A 21,782-nucleotide genomic window follows, 5' to 3' on the forward strand; every position below is an offset into this window, starting at 1 on the left:
TTTTGCTTAGGGTTTCCTTACAAACATTGTAAATAAGCCTTAGTATGGGCTTGATTGTATTGCATTTATTGCCATGCCTACACACATTTGTGGTAATCAAGTAGGATTATACTGGAACGTTGGTCGGACAAAATCAATATCAAAACAGACTAAGCTAATGTCTCAGGTTACACCTTTTTTTTTGATTGAGCCTTTTATGATATAGAATCAAATTAATTGTCAAGGATGAGCAGCTTTTTTTTGATGTTGATTTCAGAAGATTGATAATTCGCTAGTATTGATCTTTAGCCGTTTACCTAATACTAGTTAAGTATATATATTTTTACTAAGTTTTTGTATTACAATGAATTTTAAATAAAATTTATAATTTAGAATGGGAATGCTGATGGTTCCATTCATTTAGAAGGCATAGGGTGTACAGGTAAGGGGCCACCGAAATACAGGTGCGTCGGTGGCCATGGATTTTGAGGGTGGGCTAAGCACCGGGCGTCGCAACAACACCCGCGGTGCCACTCTATATATTCGGCCTATTTTCTTTTTCCCTTTTCTTTCTTTTTTAACTTTTTTTATTTTAATTTTCAGCCGTTTTTTTTTTTGATTTCGATTTCAGAGTTTAGTAACCGGTCATTTCCGGTTCGGTTAGTTTCGCTTTTTATGCGCTAGATTTTTTTCTCCGTTTTCTTTTTTTTAATTTTAACGGTCTGTCCGTGACATCCGGTTCGACCGGACGTCTTTTTAGTTTGAATTTATAAGCGTTTTGAATTAGTTCTGCGCTTCTGTCAGTTTTGAAAGGCATGATAGGAATTTTTTCCTGTTATGGCGCAGGACAGCAAGGTTGGCAAGAACCCAGCCGGCATGACTAGCCACAGTGCAACCCCCGATCATGCCGACTGCCTTCCTTGCTGCTCCCATAGAAAATGCGTAACCATAACAAAAGTTGAGCTACAATGCTTCAGAACAAATGCACAAAGTCCATCAGGATCACATTTTAGCGAAGGATTTAACATGCACATAGCTTTACTGACATCCTGCACAGATAATGACAGTGAACCGAAATCTATGCGTTCAAATAAGTATGAGCTAGAGTGGAGGGTATCCTGAATAGTAACTTCATCTTCGAAATTAGATTTGAAAAATTCTGCAAAAAATTCAACAGTGTGATTTAGAGACTGTGAGCAATTGTCATTATATTTCATGCAAATAGGAATATTGGAAGAACCACGCTTGGACCGAATAAAATTCCAAAATGCTTTTGGATTTTCTTTCAACTCCGATACTACCTTACTAATATACCGATTATATAAAAATTTATCAAGAACGTTGAACTCCTTCACACTGTTTAAATACTGATCTCTAAGAGCAGAATTCGAAGAATCAGCCTTGTACAATTTTTCATATTTATTACGTTTGTTTTTCAACTTTTTGAGAGTAATATTGTACCAGGGTAATTTATGTATTTTGGGGACTCGCCGAGGCCTTATCAAAAAAACCTGAGTCAACATCCCCAAGAAAATCTCGAAACAGACAGTAACATCATTAGACTGCAAAATAGTTTCCCAGGGTATATCACAAAAAGTATTATTTTGTTCACTAAAGTCAGAAAGTAAAGAAAATTAAAAGAATGGTTATTTAAATCCGAAGAGATCGGGATGGAATCAATATTAAAAAGGGCAATGACGAGCGGAACATCCCCCAGCGGGTTAGGGGATATGAATATACCCGCGGTAGGCATGCCTGTCGTAAGAGGCTACTAAAATACCAGATTCAAGGGGCTGTGTAGCGCAACTCTTCAGGTTGCCAGCGCAATATATAGCTCCTCCAAACCCAATTGTCAACCTCACCTATCCGCGGCGAATCCTGTTTCACTAACAGAGGATGCTCTGGCGACCCCAATCTCCTCATGGAACTTGGGGGTGGGGAGGGAGGGAATGGCCTGAAGGTTTAATGTGGCCACATAAATCGTTCACGAGATGGTCGGGTTAGCACCTTAATGGTGTGTGGTAAATGTGGTACCGGAGCGTACCCGATCTGCATCCTGAACTCCCCAAAGCCTGCGGGGAGCAACCTTATCGCTACAACAACAACAACAACAACGAGCGAACATGATGCCTATCAGGTTCCCACAACGGAAAATTGCTTTCAGAGAGGCTAAAAATCCAATTCTCATCAACAAAAACAAGATCTAAAAGTTTAGTAAGTGCACTAAATACATTAATAATTTCAATGAGATTACAACTTAAGAGGCTATCTATAAAATGTATATAAAAAGTACGCGTAACATCAGCCGGAAACATAATACCATTATTTTGGAGATCTAACCAAGTAAAATCGGGTAAGCTAAAATCCCCGAGAATACAAAAATGAGCATCACAGTTAGCTTTCCCAAATATTAACAATGTTTTCAATGTGAGAGTTATATAAGCTTTCCGCACTATTTGGTGGAATATAAGATACACAAATGAATGTAGATCCAGCGGAACCGATTATGCGAACACAGAGTTGGTCAATTAAGCCGAGTAGCGTAGATTTCTTTTTATGGCGATAAGAACTCCACCTCCTTTCCGGTGCCCAGTCTTTACAGAGTCCATGTCTTTCCGAAAGGTATGAAAAAGACAAGGATCAAAAAACTCTTCGTCGAAAAAGTCACTATTCAGCCAGGTTTCAACGAGGACGAATACATCACAGTCCAAATGGGACGTTACTAACAGAATTTCTTTAGATTTTGGGCGCATACCACCCATATTTTGGAAATAGAATTTGAGTGAGGTATCATCCACATTAACAGGATTATTAAGACAATTGCACTACATGTCGCTGAATTTGCCTTGGAAGAAACGAAATGGCCGAACAATAATATCAGCCGAACACACATTTGGATTCAAAATTTTGTCATAGAAGGCCGTAGTAACTCCAAGCTTGAAGTTCACGCTCTCTAAACTATCCAGCGGAACACCACTTTTTATTAATTTACCGGCATACTTCGAAACATAATCAATGACGTTCAATTCAGAGACATTTGGTTTGAATGAGGAAATATGCAGCCATTTCTTCTTAACAACAACCTCGAGCTCAGCATTTTCATTACGGCCATAAACGCCCCTAATGCCCCTTAACTCATTGCCATATTAAAGAGAATCCAAGAACTTCTGGAAATATATACAATCTATGAAGAACGCTTCTAGTATAGCAAAGATGGTAGTTACAATGATGTAACTGCCACCTCTGTTAATGATGCTGCAAATTTATTTGCAATATAATAATAGTATTAATATCTTTCAGGAATCTGTCACTGCCAGTATCGTTGGTTCTCTTTCTCTCACTGAGACAGACATTGTCGACGGGATAAATAAGCTTAAAAATTCCACCATGACTGACTTTGATGATTTTTATTGACGAATGGAAACAGCCAACAATCACTCCCATATTTAAGCCTGGCAATAAAAATAACTGCCAATTACAGACCCATTTCTAAACTTTCTACAGCCTCGAAACTCTTTGAATGTATTGTCAAAGACAAGCTTTATTTTAGTGTCAAACTGCTAATCTGTCTCAACCAACATGGTTTTGTTCCGGCCAGGAGTATTGCTATATGGCATTTAGGAGTGGTTTTCAAGTGAATACAATATACTAAGATTTCTTTAAAGCCTCCTACAAAATTTCCGGAAAATCCTGATTGTGAAGCTAGGCTGTTATGGCTTCCACGCGAGTTTTCTGCTGTGGATTTAGTCTGACCTTTTTAACAGCAGCAATATTTTAATATTGACGGGGTTTACTCGAAAACATTCTTGACAACTTCAGGAGTGTCTCAGGGTAGTAACCTGGGCCCTTACTATTTATCTTGTATATGTGACCCGGTCTATGAAAAGGTGGCTTATGACTCAAAACAGCTGTTTTCTCGCAATTTCTTTTTTGCACCCCGTGTGTAGTTTGATCTAACTTGATATATAGGACAGGTTATATCTCAGTTTATATTCGCAATATTATTTTATTGCAATTTTTTTTTAAATGTTTATACGTAATAATAAAATGTTACGTATACGCAGCGGCACTCATATTTGCAGGTGTTGCGGATATACTTCCGTGTAATTGCTTGGTGTTTAATTAAACAACCTGCTTATCAATAAAAGATATTATAGCGAATGATATCAAGTATAGCACCAGGCACGTCGAGAAATGGGGGGGGGGGGGGGGGGGGATTACCCCCGGACCCGAAGTTTCTGAGGGGGCCCGTGATTTAGAAGTACTAAGACATTTTTTTTTAATTCAGGAGTCTTTAATTGTTCCATGTGCAATTTTTAAGCCGAATTTCAAAAGCAATGAATACATATCTGCATTTCGTTTTAATATTATAGTAAAGTGTGAAAAATAAAAATCTATATATAAAAGGAAAGGCTAAAATGTGTGTTAGTTTGTCGCCGGTGTTTGAAGAGCTGCGTCAGTTGATTTTGTTCAAACGTGGACCAGGGTACCCCTAGAATGTGTTTATAGAATATGGATAACAAATGAAAGCTGTTGGTGCTTTAGGAGAGGGTAGTTTTCATACCCCTGGGTAACTAGGGTCTCGAGATATAGGCTAAAACGTGGGCCCGTGAATGCATAGACAGTTTTTACACAACATGGATATAAATGACAGCTCTTGATGAGTGATTCAGTACAGAGTAATATATTATACCGCTGGGTGACTGGGGTCTCGAGATATAGGCAAAAACGTGGACCCCGATACCCCTAGCATGTGTGGGTAATATGGATATCAAATGAAAGCTGTTGTTGAGAGCTCTAAAGTAATTTTCATTGTGATATTCGATTTAATTGCATCAACTAGTCAAAACTGATAAATATGCATGCGAAGCCGAAATAGAGACATGAATTAATAATACCCACATACCTATTTACATACGTCCTATTCGATTTGCCTGAAATTTGGTATATACATTTGCCTATATTAGTGTTTACGATCCTTTTTTCCGACCAGACGGACTGGGACTGGGATTAGGACTAGGACTGGGACTGAGACTCGGAGTGGGACTGGGACTGGAACAAAAGAGATAAGACTGAGAGAGAGATAGAATGAGACGAAGATGGAGATAGATGAAGCGAAAGGGACGGAGGGAGGAGTGAATAAAAGGATTAGGAAAAAGTGAAGAGGGGGAGGGCAGGGTTAGACGGAAGAAGCTTTTTAAAATGTATGCAGGTAGGCCAAATTTAGGGCAGAACAACGTCTGGCGAGTCTGCTAGTACTTATATAGAATACTCAAGGTTTCTTATTCTATAATCTCTTTTAAAACTAACAAAACTACATTTAAGCTTGAACGGGAAAGTCCCGATGAATTTATACGTTGAACTTCAAAGTCCTACTTGACGTTGGCTGCAAGTGCTAAGCCTCAGCTGTTCTATGATGATGTTGCCACATATTGCGGCAAGGTTAGATCTGGGTAGTCACTACACCACCGCCTTTCCAGAAGATTCGCCGATGAACAGGCATAAGTACTTGTGGGTTGTGTTATCGCTGCTAATTCATCTCTACTGAAATAAGCTGGTTTGAGTATATCGATGGATATGGTTACCAGCCTCGAACCTATCATTTTCGTATATGGCTTGGGGTATCTGTTAACAACCAGATATGGCCCGTAGTAAGGTGCTTTTAATGGCTTTTTAATTGTGACTTCGCGTAGAAAAACACGACTACAAAAGCGCAGGTTCTTGGGAACGAATACCGCAGATTTACCATGCTGTGACGTTTGTATCGGTCGAACCGTCTCGAAATTCCGTTGTAGTTCCCTTAAAAAATTATGTTGGTCCACAGGACCAACGTCCTCCGAGTCCATTATGTCACTCTGAAGTCGAATAGGCTGGCCATAAATCATCCCTGCCACAGATACTCCCAAGTCTTCCTTAACGGCTGTTCTTAAACTCAGAAGGACAAGAGGCAGGACCTCCACCCAGCTTGCGTCCGCTGCGTGACATCTAAGGGATGCCTTTACAACTCGGTGCCATCTTGGTAGCTGGTGGTATGTATATGCTTGACTCCTAAAAGTTTGGTCAATTCTCTAAACAAAGCGCTTTCCATTGATGTCCCTGGTCTGTGGTAATAAACTTCGGTGTACCGAACCGGCTTATCCAACCACTGAGAAACTCTCTGGCAACCGTCTCCGCTGTTATGTCCGTCAAAGGAATCACTTCCAACCACCTTGAAAACCGGTCCACACATGTGAGACAGTATGTGAAACCTCTTGACGGAGTAAATGGTCCAACTATGTCCATGTTGACGTGCTTAAATCTTCCCTTTAGAACTGCGAATTGTTCTAGCTCTGCTTTCGTGTGCCGTGAGATTTTGCATCGTTGACAAGCTGGGCAACTGCGTAGCCAACTGCGTATGTCCTTACCCATTTTCTTTCATACATAGCCTTTTGTTTTCAATTTAATAGTTGGTTTCGCCCGTGGGTGGGCCAAGCCGTGACAAGCATTAAATATCACTTGTCATAATACTTTTGGCGACCGTGCCGGTATGATTTATCACAAATTATCACAATGCCCGAGTGTTGATGTCGGTGTTCCACTAACTGCAACGAGGTTTGTTCGTCATCAAGTAATCCTTTAAGTTCATTACATTTTGTTTGCTCGTCATACAATTGTTGTACATCTACTGGCGCCGGTAGCGAAAAAGTTTCGACCCTTGAGAGCATATCGGCTACAGTATTATCCGCACCGCTGATGTGTCGTATGTCCGAAGAAAACTGACTGATGAAATTAAGCTGTCGTGTCTGCCGTGGTGAAAGTGTTTCCCACTTCTGTTCCAATGCATGTGCCAATGGTTTAAGATCCGTGAAAATAATGAAAGCTGTTCCTTCTAAATGATAATGGAAATGCCATATTGCCGGTAGCGCGAAGGGTGCCTTGCACGTTCATATGCGCTATATCGTTGTTCTGTTGGGGTAAACTTTTTTGAAAAAAACCTAATGGCATCCACTTACCCTTAACTAATTGCTGTAACACGGCACCGACTGCGACGTCGGAGGCGTCAGTCATTAAACCTATTGTCGCATCTTTCATGGGAAACGTCAGAAGGGCCGCTTCCGCCAATTGTTGTTTCAGTCTCTCGAACGCTTCTGTTGTTTCTCTTGTCCAACGGATCTCGGTTTTATCTCTTTTCTTACATGGTCCATTAATTTCTGCAAAGGTGCCTCGGTGGCCGCAGCATAGAGCAAAAATCGTCTATAAAAATTTACTGTCCCCAGAAACCTTCTCAACTCGTGCACTTCCTTCGGCTTTTTGAACTGTAGAATACTTTTGACCTTCTGTGGCAGTGGTCTGATACCATCCGCTGAGACTAAGTGTCCTAAAAACTCCACTTTCTCTAAACCCAGTTAACATTTTTCACCGTTGATAACCAACCCTCTCTCGCGGTAACGATAAAAAGCTATTTGAGATGCTCCGCATGTTCCTCTGGCGACGTGGAAGCTACGAGTACATCATCGAGGTATGGAAATACAAAAGATAAACCTCTTACTGTTTCGTCAATGTAGCGTTGGAACGTTTGGGCAGCATTCCTTAACCCGAAGGTCATATATTTAAATTCAAATAGTCCGAACGGCGTTACAATATCTTTGGCACGTCTGCCGGGTGCACTGGGATCTGGTGTTATGCCTTCTTGCGATCTATTACCGAAAAAATTTTCTTCCCGAACAATTCACCACCAAAGTCCTGTATATGCCGAATTGGATAGCTATCTGGTATTGTTTTCGCGTTCAATCTCCTATAATCGCCGCAAGTTCGCCACGTCCCGTTTGATTTCTGCACCATGTGCAACTGGCTTGCCCATTGACTACTTGAGCGCTGACAAATTCCCCGTTCGATTAGGTACTCAAACTCTTCGCACATCCCATTTTTTTAGGAGAAAGTCACTGCACCCTTCGCGCTACCGGTGCCCCTCGTGTATCTAAAAGGTGTTGGACTGCTGTCGATTATTGATTAGCTCCATTTAAAGAGAGTACACTATGTGGCGGCAGTATGATTTGGAATAGCGCTCGAGTATGCATTGCTTGATCGGTGATAGCTTTGTTTTTTAGATCCACCAGCACGTCGTAGTGTCTTAGGAAATCCGCACCTATTATAGGATACGCAACGTCGGCGATTATGAAACACCAATTAAATGGCCGTCGTAGGCCGAGATCTAATGTTATATGTCGTTTGCCAAATGTATTAATTGTAGTATTGTTCGCAGCAACCAGTTTCATGGCGTTTGGTTGCATACTCTCACCGTGGCGTTTGGGTACAACCGAAACTTCGGCGCCCGTGTCGATGAGGAATTTCATTGAGGAGGTTCTGTATCGAATGTAAAGGCAGCTGGGGTTCATATCTTCCTCCGACATAGCCGCTTTGAACGGAGGGCTGACTAGTTTTCCGAAAGCTTTGGTGTGAAAGCGCATGGTGGCCTGCACCGTGTTGCATTCTTGCCGAAAATATGGTGATACCAACAGAAATCGCGATTTGTATACCGTGTGTCCTCGCTGCGTGAGCTGGCCGGTCATGCTTGTTGCTCAGGCGCTCCGATCCGTTGTCGTTTATACATTACCTCCTGCTTCTCTAAACGATCTAGCCTATTCACCAACTCTGAAATGGTTGGTGTTACATCGTCATCTGGTTTGTAAACGGCATCGACGTTGCCACTCACAATTGGAATTGCCAATATGTCATCAGCTTTTTTTGCCAACTCTTCTACTTCCACCTCCATCGTTGCTAAAATTTGCTATACATGAAGGGACAGTCGCAGCCATAATGATTTCAACACTTCTTTACCCAGCTGCTGGTTCGCCAGGTCTTTCATCTCTCGTAACAAAACTGTAGGCTTCCTCTGGCCCAATTCTCCCAACTCGACTAATCGCCTAAATTTTTTCTTTTGATTCGCTAAATTCTTCAATCAATCGCTGTTTCAAAGTGTCATACTTGTTTGTAGTGGGTGGCGGGGAAATAATGTCGCTGGCATGTGCCAGTACAGCTGAATCAATTTCGGCAACGACCGTGAAATATTTGGTATCATCTGTAGTAATTTCCGCTCGTACAAATTGAGCCTCCACCTGCGTAAACAATAAACGCGGATCTAGTTTCCAAAACGGAGGCGGTTTTACTGCTAACCGTGCCATTTGGAATCGTGAATGGTTGGTTGAACTATTCTGCTGTCGTCGGGGTCACCAGTTATAGAATACTTAAGGCTTCTTATTCCATAATCTTTATTAAAACTAACAAAACTACATTTAAGCTTGAACGGGGACTACCACTGAATTTATACGTTGAAGTTCAAAGTCCTACTTGACGTTGGCTGCAATTGCTAAGCCTCAACTGTTCTATGATGATGTTGCCATATTGCGGCAAGTTTAGATCTGGGTAGTCACTATACTTATATTTATTTTATTTTTTTCAGTTTAAGTTAAGTAGTTTTTGTAGTTTATTGTATCTGTCTGTATTAGCGGTTGTTGTTATGACGTAAATAAATAAATGTTCAGTTTGTTCCCACTGTGCTATGGTAAGACGAGTTTTCTATTCAACTAAGGTACATCTTATGTTTTGTCCCAGGCCACATGGCGTTACTATGTAAATTTTGTTTTTGAGATAAGGGAATTGTTCGGATTTTCAATCCCTGCCGAAATACTCAGCACACTCACAGGAAAATTCTGTATTTGGATGTTTACATCTAAATATCCTCCCAAAATCCAAGCATATCATTCGCAGGGAAATTTTACATCGAAATTCAAGCCATGCAGTAATAATCATTCACTGAAATGGTGTCCTGAATTTCGTAAGTATTGTAGTACCTGTTTCGCCTAAAATCAAGCACTTTCTAATTTTTCCAGTGCATTCCGATATGTACATTGTAAGAAAAATCACCATACAATGCTGCACCTCAAGTCACTAATAAGCCTATCTCAAAAGCAAACGGCAGAATTTCCTCCACTTTCTTACTTAATTGGCGCTTGACCCTTTGGTCGTCCAACAAGGCGCGCCAGTCGCTCCTTCTCTCTGCTTCCTCTACTACAGTCTCCCAAAATATAGCCTTACTTCACCCTGAGTCAAATCAGACGTACACGCATACGATATTTGACCTAAGCAAAGGCAATCGGCAGGATTCTCCTTCCTCGTCCAAGAATAATCTAGGTAGTGAGTCAAAGATCCAAGTGAATTTCTCCACCAATAATGATAAAACACTTCTTCACATCGCCCAAGTTGAAATTGAACACCTGGGTTTGCTTTACACCTTAAGAACTTTAATTGACCAAGGTTCTCAAAAAACTTGTATATCCCAAAAGGTCCAGACTCGTTTACATCATCATTAGCGTCTTTATAAATTCGTATTCAACGGGGATATACAGAAGATGTACCGCCAAATACTATTACACTAGGAGGATCAACAATTTCAAAGGATTCTTTTCCGCAGAAGAAACGAAGCGAAGCTTGCCGAGTTTGCACTCAAGACTGTCACGTTTGGAGTAAACTGCGCGCCGTACTTAGCCGTACGCACCTTACATCAGTTGACGAATGATTCGAGAGTCACTTATCCCCTAGCAAAAATAATTTTAACAGAAACCTTGGTGACATACTGACCGGTGGACAAGACATCCCATCTTGTATCCAGGCCCAATCCCAAACAATTAATTGTTTAATGTCTGCAGGTTTTCCCCTTAAAAAGATCACTGATAATCATCCGGATCTTCTTAGTCACATACCAGCCGAAGTCTTGCTCGATTTAGATTTTATGAAATTCGATTGTTCTAGTTCTACTAAAACTCTTGGTATTCGATGCAATGCTTTAAGCGATGACTTTTCATATACCATTGAGCCAACCCAATCCCCTCCTAGTGCAATCAAGAGGAAGATTTTATCGTCGATTTCGAAACTTTTTGACCCCGCAGGGTGGCTAGCGCCAATTCTTTCTTATTCGGGGGGAAATATTGTCAACAAATAGGGTTGGAAGGCACTCAAGGCCAAGCCTTTATCTCTCCAAAGATGGCTGCAATTTTTAGCAGATTTCCTAACGATAGAACAAATCTGAATACCAAGATGGACTGAATTTCCCCTATTAATAAGCTACAAGTACATGGATTTTGTGATGCTTCGGAGAAAGCTTATTGTAAAGCCGTTTACCTTCGTTCGCAGTCAAACAGCAAAGTCTCGTCTCATTTACTTTTCTCTAAAACTAAGGTCGCGCCATTACAAACAGTGAGCCTTCCGCGCCTTGAGCTGTGGAGCAGTCTTACTGTCTAATGCATCAAAAATGTTATCAATCAACTTCCCTTACGAAATATCGAATTCTTTTGATGGTCCGATTCATCGATCGTGTTGTCATGGCTTGAAAGACCGCCATGCACATGGAAAACCTACGCGACAAATCGCACGTCCCAGATAATACGGAATGTTGGAAAAATTAAATGGCGCCACGTATCCACAAACCACAACCCTGCTGATCTTGGTACTCTAGGGTGAGGCCGCAGGATTTAGTCCCACTAAAACTTTGGTGGAAAGGCCCGGATTGCCTGCCTAAACCTTCCGATTAATGGTCCCGCCCCTCCAGAGGAACAAAAAGTGAAAGCTCTACTTACTTTGGACAGTGAACCTGATATACTTGATCGATTCTCATCATGGCCGAGAGCCCCCGGGTGATAATTACATGTTCCGTTTTATAAATAGAATCAAGCCCATAAAGTACACTCAATCGGTTCCTCAAATCCACGTCCGTCGATATTCAATCTAGCCATGGTATACATGGGTTCGAATGGCAGTTCTTACCGCTTAATGCACCTCACTTTTGTGGCTTGTGGGAGGCAGCCGTCAAAAGTTTCAAGTTGAATTTTAAACGTGTCGCTGAAAGCCATCACTCCACCTTTGAACAATTAGCTACATTGCTCGCGCGTATCGAAGCGGTGTTCAATTCACGCCCGCTATCGCGTATGTCGGACAATCCTGACGAATTTTTAGCCTTAACACAAGGGCATTTTCTGCGCGGTGCACCGTTGCTCTCCAGAACCTCGAATTGATAATCTTTCACTTCAAAATTATTTGCGAAAAACTTAAGATTATTCGCCAAAAATTCAGCCAGATTTGGAAGGACGATTATCTTAAGGAGTTACATCAACGTTATAAATGGAAACACCCTCAGACAGATGTTCGGATGGAGCATGGTCGCTTCACTAGACCAATTGTAAAACTATGTCCCCTACCAATTTATCCTAATTTGCCAAATCCCTCAACTACCTAATTAGTAAAGTCATTTTTATTTACAGACGATCTCCACAACTTCCGTCACTGATTCGAGCGCCACGAAACCCACGGCTTCATATGTCATATTTTTCAGCGGTATCACGGCTTGCATTATTGTTCTAATTGTTTGGCGCGCAACCACGACAACGTACACCAGTGCTCGTCGCCTGAAACGTGCAAAATTTGTCATGAGCCGCACCATACGCTCTTACACCGTCCGCAAGCCGGCGAAGATGCGGCTCCGACGCAGCTACCACGCAGAGCACGGTCATTACCGTTAGTCACGCCTAACCAATTAAACAGGGTGATTCGGGAATTGGAGAGACTAAAGGGACAGACTTGCACCGGTGCAAAGGGCGCGATGTTTGAGTGACTTGCTCCACTTAAAACACTCGTCCCTGACTCACGCTCAATGAGTATTGTGGTGACTCGCGTTCCCGCAGTTTTCTCCACATGACTCACATGTATGTGCAGAATGCATCCCTGCATATACTCGCAGTTATTCGTTATTAATCGACAACTCATTGGAACGGGCTTCCAACGTTTAAAAACTATATAAGCGCTGGGCGCTTTTCCACTTCCTTCTTTTTTTGACAAAATCCACAAGACGGAATATATCTAGTAACTACACGGGATCCTAATCTACAACAACTACAATCAACCATACATACATAAGTATCACAACACATAATTCCCATTTAATCCCTTTCTGTAAATTCAATTTGCAATACTTCAAAGAATTAGCAATTTCATTTTATACTTAGTATACCTTCTTTTTAATGAATTGATATATTACTTGACTTGAATAAGTAAATTAAAATTAAACTATGTTAGAGTAAGGCCAATTTTGTAAATAAATCTCATATCATTGAATTTCCAATACAAAACACCTCGTGATTTAACAACTTTATTCCAAATAAAATCGTAATTTCTTTATTATTCTATTAACAGTTGGACTGCTTGGAGTAAACATTTACCAATCCCAGTCCAAGCTCATGGTAAATTCGGATTGTTTGTTGGAAAAAAAAATTATTTTTTATGTATTAGTACACCAGTCATAGGCTGTATTAAACATTAGTTGCCAAGGACTCTCTATAGTATCAACTTTAAAGTCAGCTGGAACATACGGCCATTGAAACATAGCACTGCAGCGTTCAGGATGTGGCATTATTGCCAAGTGACGACCATCGTCAGAGCATATACCAGCTATGCCTTCGATACTTCCATTTGGATTCATTGGATATATCTCGGTTGCCTCTCCGTTGTCATTGGCATAACGTACGGCAATACATCGACTTTTTTTTAAGGAATTTAAAACCTCATTGTTGCGGAATGAAAATCTGCCTTCGCCATGGGATATCCAGCAACCCAGAATTGAACCTTGCAGTTTACTTAACATCATTGCATTACTTTCTTCTATTCGTATTGTAGACCAACGACATTCAAATCGCTCTGACTTGTTGTGTATAACAGCAACGTCAGGAATGTCAATAATTTGCTTTTTAGTCAAATCATAATGCCCTACCCATCCTATTAAGCTCATGAGTTGGCAGCCATTGCAGACTCCTAACGAGAACGTATTTTCTCGGTGTCGAAAGGCTCGAAATTGAGGAGCAAGTAAATCACTGAACATAATATTGGCAGCCCATCCTTTAGCGGAGCCTAAAGTATCAGCATAGCTAAACCCTCCAGGAAATACAATGCCACGGTACCGATTCAAATGAGTTTTACCTGAAAATAAAAGCACAGAAAGAAAAGTCAAATATTTTCCAGATTTTTCAGATTAATGTAGTAGATATCCATTTATTCCAATAGAAAAGTCAACCTAAAAGTTTTGTTAGCAAGGATGTATTTCAGACTGTTTAAGTGACTTAAACTATGAGAATTTTTCTTTCGTTTGTGTCATTAGCCATTGAGTACACTTGTAATTCTCAACTGTTTAGTGAAACATTCTAAAGACATAATTTAAAATATTTTATCCCAAATCGGGGGTTTTTCAAAATAAGGTGCCTCAAACCGCAGCCAATACCTTAGAGCCGAAGTGCTCACCCCCAATTAAATACATGCAAGGGTGTAACAAATTCTCAGTTCATCTACAAGAAGAAGTAAATAAAATAAACATTTGAAATAACAGGTCCCCTAAACCAAAACTAAAATTATAAAAAACTATTCGCCCTCCGAATCACCAATGCTGAGATACAAACAATGCTGAGAATAAAACAAAACAAGTTCAAATCATTTACAAAGCCAAATTTCAATATTTATTATATGACATTTATCATAGAAGTAAAATGTTTACTATTATCTTTGACTTTTATTATAAAACTGAGACCCCCGTGGTGTGCTGGTTCCGTGGTCCACCTATCACACCGAAGATCGTGGGTTCAACTCCCGATCAAACCAACACCGAAAATTCAGAAAAAAGTGTTTTCAATTAGAAAAATATCGATCTCTGCAGCGATTTGGCAAACACTCCGAGTGTATTTTTGTCATGAAAAGATTCTCAGCGAAAATTCATATGCCTTAATTAAGTTCATTGTTATAATTTGGTTTATATTTTAAAATATTTCAATTGTGAATAAATCATATACATATTTTACTCAAACCCATGTCCCATTTTTCTTTGTATACAGTGCTAGTGCAAAGTTATACATGGTCCTTTCGCGGCCAAAACGCACCAGCGACCAAAAATAAAGAGTGAAAAATAAAGCAATAAATAGAAGAAAACAATTTTTACATGAAAACGCGGTTCGGTACGGACACAAAAAACAGAAAGTGCTTTGCAAAAACAAATTATTTAAAAAATTATTAAATTGAACAAAAATTCATACAAACGTACATACACAAAAACTTGTGTACCCAAAAACACAAAAGACTATCATTAATAAGGGAATGCGTTTTTCGCATTATGTGCAAGGTTTCAAATCTATTGCCATTTGGGGTGGTCATAAGTTCAATTAACCTTATGTCCGTTAACCTTATGTCACTCCACCATCAAATTATTGCATTGTTATCGAGCCTTGATACGTGTGCAAAGTTTCAATCAAACTTATGGATATTCAAAGTGGTAATAAGGCCAATTGACCTTATGGCCGTTGACCTTATGGCCGTTGACCTTATGTCACCACACAATCACATTAATGCATTGTCATCGCGCCTTGATACGTGTGCAAAGTTTCAATCAAACGTATGGCCATTCAAAGTGGTAATAAGGCCAATTGACCTAATGGCCGTTGACCTTATGTCACCGCACCATCACATTAATGCATTGTCATCGAGCCTTGATACGTGTGCAAAGTTTCAATTTAACTTATGGCCATTAAAAGTGGTAATAAGGCCAATAACCTTATGGCCGTTGATCTTATGTCACCACACCATCACATTAATGCATTGCCATCGAGCCTTGATACGTGTGCAAAGTTTCAATCAAACTTATGGTCATTCAAAGTGGTAATAAGGCCAACTGACCATATGGCCGTTGACCATATGTCACCACGCCATCACATTGATGAATTGTCATCGAACCTTGATGCGTGCGCAAAGTTTCAATCAAACTCATGGTCACTCAAAGCGGTAATAAGGCCAATTAACCTTATGTCCGTTGACCTTATGTCACCACACCATCACATTAATGCATTGTCATAGAGCCTTGATACGTGTGCAAAGTTTCAATTAAACTTATGGCCATTCAAAGTGGTAATAGCGCCAATTGACCTTATGGCCGTTGACCTTATGTCACCACACCATCACATTAATGCATTGCCATCAAGCTTTGATACGTGTGAAAAGTTTCAATCAAACTTATGGCCATTCAAAGTGGTAATAAGGCCAATTGACCTTATGGCCGTTGACCTTATGTCAACACACCATCACATTAATGCATTGTCATCGAGCCTTGATGCGCGTGCAAAGTTTCAATCAAACTTATGGCCATTCAAAGTGGTAATACGGCCAATTGACCTTATAGCCATTGACCTTATGTCACCACACCATCACATTAATGCATTGTCATCGAGCCTTGATACGTATGCAGAGTTTCAATCAAACTCATGGCCATTCAAAGTGGCAATAAGGCCAATTGACCTTATGGCCGTTGACCTTATGTCACCGCACCATCACACTAAAGCATTGTCATCGAGCCTTGATATGTGTGCAAAGTTTCAATCAAACTTGTGGCCATTCAAAGTGATAATAAGGCCAATTAACCTTATGGTCGTTGACCTTATGTCACCACGCCTTCACATTAATGCATTGCCATCGAGCCTTGATACGTGTGCAAAGTTTCAATTAAACTTATGGCCATTCAAAGTGATAATAAGGCCAATTAACCTTATGGTCGTTGACCTTATGTCACCACGCCTTCACATTAATGCATTGTCATCGACCCTTGATACGTGTGCAAAGTTTCAATTAATCTTATGGCCATTCAAAGTGATAATAAGGCCAATTAACCTTATGGTCGTTGACCTTATGTCACCACGCCTTCACATTAATGCATTGCCATCGAGCCTTGATACGTGTGCAAAGTTTCAATCAAACTAATGGCCATTCAAAGTGGTAATAAGGCGAACTGACCTTATGGCCGTTGACCTTATGTCACCACGCCATCACATTAATGCATTGTCATCGAGCCTTAATGCGTGCGCAAAGTTTCAATCAAACTCATGGCCATTCAAAGTGGTAATAAGGCCAATTGACCTTATGGCCGTTGACCTTATGTCACCACTCCATCACATTAAAGCATTGTCATCGAGCCTTGATGCGTGTGCAAAGTTTCAATCAAACTTATGGCCATTCAAAGTGGTAATAAGCCTAATTGACCTTATGGCCGTTGACCTTATGTCACCACACCATCACATTAATGCATTGTCATCGAGCCTTGATACGTGTGAAAAATTTCAATCAAACTTATGGCCGTTCAAAGTGGTAATAAGGCCAATTGACCTTATGGCCGTTGACCTTATGTCACCACACCATCACATTAATGCATTTTCATCGAGCCTTGATACGTGTGCAAAGTTTCAATCAAACTTATGGCCATTCAAAGTGGTAATAAGGCCAATTGACCTTATGGCCGGTGACCTTATGTCACCACACCCTCACATTAATGCAGTCATCGGTCCTTGATACGTATGCAAAGTTTCAAATTAATCAGACTTCTAGAAAAATTAAGGTGTGTGAAAAAAAAATTAGAAATCAAAAAACTGAATAAGAAAAAGTGAAGGAAGAAAGAAAATAAAATCCTTCCAAAGAAAAAAGAAACAGAGAAGAAAATGGGAATTTTTTTTTGAAAAACAGTAACACATAAAAGTATGTACTTTGTTACCTAATATATTAGCTTCATATATATTCCCTCCGATTAAAATACGGACCCGAATTCTAAAATTCCTCAATTTTTTCCCCTCCGATTTAAAGATCCGGTCTCTTGGTTACATAACCAATACGACTGGTACCAAAGGTACAGTCTGATCCAAAAACCCCTAGTCGGTTTTAAAAAAAATTGCCCAAACAGCAAATAAATTACCTAATCCTACTCCAATGGATCATTTCATTTTCCGGTTCTATATACCCAAAAAGTTCGTTCCTCCATATACATATCTAATTAAATAATAAAAAAAATAAAAATTTTCGTTTTTTATTTTTTCTTTCCATATATAGCTACATATGTGTATATTTTGAACACACACTGTCTTTTCACTTTTGTTTTATATTTTTTATTTAAACGAACGAAAAATCGATTTTAATTGAACTTTTCTTTTTGTTTTAATTTTAAGAGTGGATGGTTGCGAAGGACCATGTATAATTCAGTGGTCTCTCTTCGCTACCCTCGAAATAAATAAAAAGCTACACTCGAAATAAATAAAAAGCTTTTTGGTTTGCTTTTTCCAACACGTTATAATTTTTAAATCCTTTGTTGTGTAAACAGCCAACAATTTAATGTCAAATATTTAAATCAGCTAATATGCTACCCTGTTACAAAAATACTCTAAATGTTCATCAACACATAAATATGCATCTGATAATTATTGCTGACATAGCCATTCACACGATTTAATACAGGTGTGTGTACAATACACAACCAAACAAATTTGCATTCAAGCAAATTTGCAAACGTTGCATTTCCCACAGAAGTCACAGCTCAACACAGATGTGTGGGTACATGTTTTGTATCGAGTTGTGTGTAGGTATGTAAGCATGTATGCTTAAGGTAAATAATGCATGTAAGTATGTATGCTTAAATGTAAATATGCATGTAATAATATGTTTAGAATAATTTAGTATAAATAAGCTGACAATATTTGAATAAAAATGCATTCAGCAATCGCTCATTGACACTTACACCTCACAAAACCGACTACTCTTTTATTAACCTTTTATATGGCGATTCTGCCTATGATTCTACTGGCTGAATTTTCAGCCTAATTGCATAGCTGGCAAGGATTTTCCTGGCTGATTACAGCCTAAGCCTTGTAAAAGAAGCAAAGAAAAAGAGAAGGCATAGAACGTGTTTTTCCGAATCCAATTTTTATCGCGGAACAAACACAAATTTCGCTTTTGCAATGCTGTTTTCGATTAATTAAATTTGGGCACCAACGATGAAGATCACATGAAAATTGCGGCAGTTGAAAAACAAATACACTACCATTAGATGCGCTGGCACCCACTTGTGTACCTTTCGAATACCAACATACTTCAAATAAACCACCAGCCAGAAATGTCCAACGGTGATAAGGTGGATAAACAACAGGACTGGCAGCATAATAAGTATAAGTATGTATGATAAGTATAATTAGCTTAATTCTGAAGTCAGTTTGACAATTTAGACATTATTTTTAAGCAGCAAAATATTCGGGCAACCTAACGACTGCCTATTGACAAGCAAAAATTTAAATTTCTGCTGTAAAAAAAGTCATTGGAAACTTATTGAGATGCCTGGGGAACCAACAATATGGAATGTTAGGAACCCACACGCAACAGCAGCTGAAGAGATATATAGATGGGAAGTAAAATTTATGGGAAGAACAGATTAAAAAATTGAAAGAAAAAACGATTTTTAATGAAAGAAAAAAAAAACAAAAAAAAAATTGTTTGTCTTCATATTTTTTTTACGATGGGAGGCCAAGAATCAAAAATAGAAAAACCAACGGCAAACGTTGTAAACTCAGTCCAAGTAGTAGACCATACTGAGGCACTAGGTACTATTAAGATAATGCTTCTAATCATCTGCGTAGTCAGTTGCATCAGTTTGTTTCTGAAACTCTACTCAACCCATATATAATTCCTAAAAAAAGCGATATGCCAGCCGCGCAGACGGTTTAGATAAGGTTTAACTAAACTTTAACTGCCATCCCCAATGGGCAAATGGGAAGATATCGTTAAACTACTCATAGAAGAAAAAACGATAGGAGAAAAATTTTACAAATGTATTGTAACGAATTTGCTGCAAATTCCTCTTATTTGCCCTTTTTCTAGGTTCGTATCGCTAAACTGTTGAATAAATAACTCCAATATTGAATAATGGAAAAATGGCCTTTATTAAAATACTTCACAATAACACTCAAACTGTGCAACGAATAGCTTAATAACCAAACTGATAGCTCAAATGAAACTCCACTATTCAAAATAATACTGCTATTGCTCGCTAGATATCGTCTTAGTCGTAACTGCTTGACAACTCAAATCAAACTCAAACTCGTCGCCTTTACTGTCGCGCCTTTTATACTTTTTGATTTCTAATTGCATACTTCTAGGCTTTTCTATTCCAGAACTTACTAGTTTGTTTCGGCTACAAAATCGCCAGCCACAACTCCGTGCACAAATTATTGCCCTCTCTTGTGACAACTCATATAGATATATGCATGTGTTTGTGCATTGCCGCTCCACTGCTCGTATACGTACATATGTGTAGACGCAATTATTTATTCGTTTATGTAGATACATAATGATTGAATTATTGATGTGAATGTTTGTAGTTTACAGTCTCTCGAGTACACATAGGCGTATAAGTAAATGCATCTGTGTGTGACATCTCCCTGGGCTGCCTTATATATGTGTATACTTGATTTGATTATTGGCGTAAATACTGCTTAGCATGGCCTTAGTGATGGTATAGCTTAGTGATGCTAATATCCGTGACACTGCCCTTCACCTAAGTCTGATCGTCCCGATCAGACAAATCTCTCGATCTAAACGCTGCTAATCTTTCCAAATGAACCACTTTCATTTTGGTTCGTGGTTTGGTAGTGGTTTGTATGCGGTACACTACATCGTTGATCCGTTTTACAACTTTGTATGGGCTTTCCCAGTTACACTGCAATTTCGGGGACAAACCTTTTTTTCGGCGGCCACCGTGGTGTGATGGTAGCGTGCTCCGCCTATCACACCGTATGCCCTGGGATCAACTCCCGGGCAAAGCAACGTCAAAATTTTAGAAATAAGATTTTTCAATTAGAAGAAAATTTTTCTAAGCGGGGTCGCCCCTCGGCAGTGTCTGGCAAGCGCTCCGATTGTATTTCTGCCATGAAAAGCTCTCAGTGAAAACTCATCTGCCTTGCAGATGCCGTTCGGAGTCGGCATAAAAACATGTAGGTCCCGTCCGGCCAATTTGTAGGGAAAAATCAAGAGGAGCACGACGCAAATTGGAAGAGAAGCTCGGCCTTAGATCTCTTCGGAGGTTATCGCGCCTTACATTTATTATTTTTTTGTATAGCAGCACCAAATCTCCTTCCTGAAACCCTTCCGAACCTCGCAATTGGCAATCCACTCGGTGACCGACTGACGGCAACCAACCCAATAGAATCTCTGCTTAATTTTCTCGAGTGTCTTCGTGATTCCAAGATGACCTCCACTTGGACCATTGTGCAGCTCGCTGAGCACGTCAGGAATCCTCTTTCTGGGAACAACTATCAGTTTCTTCTTGCATTGACCATCCTCACTCTCCCATACTCGATGCAAGCAACCGGATATCAATTCTAAACTGTTCCACTGTGTCCAATATGACTTGGCAATGGGACTCTCTGCTGACATCTCTCTGCTTGGTCTTTCGTTTCGTTCTAGCCCTTGCATAACATGTGACAGATCTGTATCTTCTAGCTGACACTTCCTTAGTTGTTCCTTGTCCCATTCATCCGTACACGTTATAGTCATTAGCCGAACATCTATAATGTCTTCTTTAGCCTCGGCCTTTGAACAGTGCTTGCATTCCAAACTACATGGTCTTCGTGACATTGCATCAGCATTTCCATGGGTACTACCTTTTCGATGCTCAATGGAAAAGTCATAGCTTTGTAGTCGCTCGATTCACCGTGCCAATTGTCCTTCCGGGTTACGGAACTGCAGAAGCCATTTCAACGCTGCGTGATCTGTCCTGACACGGAATCGCTGGCCGTAGAGGTATTTGTGAAAATGTTTAATGCACTCTACCAATGCCAACAGCTCTCTCCGCGTAACGCAGTAGTTCCTCTCTGGTTTTCCAATGGAACGGCTGTAATATGCAACTACCTTTTCCTGTCCATCAACCAGTTGTGATAAAA

General features: G+C 39.9%; 1 protein-coding gene across 8 annotated transcripts in view; it reads right to left on the minus strand.

Moving 5' to 3' along the window:
- Pfas (phosphoribosylformylglycinamidine synthase) overlaps nucleotides 1-21,782 on the minus strand; it is a 679,058-nt gene that overhangs the window by 75,103 nt on the left and 582,173 nt on the right. For 2 of the 8 annotated variants that reach the window (XM_067765955.1, XM_067765954.1), the window contains exon 8: nucleotides 13,139-13,980. The exons of the other annotated variants lie outside the window; for them this stretch is intronic. In XM_067765955.1, coding sequence (XP_067622056.1) covers nucleotides 13,286-13,980 — 695 coding nt within the window. In that variant the 3' untranslated portion in view covers nucleotides 13,139-13,285. Of the gene's footprint in view, nucleotides 1-13,138; nucleotides 13,981-21,782 lie in introns of those variants that run through there. 8 annotated transcript variants of the gene reach the window in all.

The sequence above is a fragment of the Eurosta solidaginis genome, chromosome 2, assembly GCF_040869045.1.
Source record: "Eurosta solidaginis isolate ZX-2024a chromosome 2, ASM4086904v1, whole genome shotgun sequence".
NCBI lineage: Eukaryota > Metazoa > Arthropoda > Insecta > Diptera > Tephritidae > Eurosta > Eurosta solidaginis.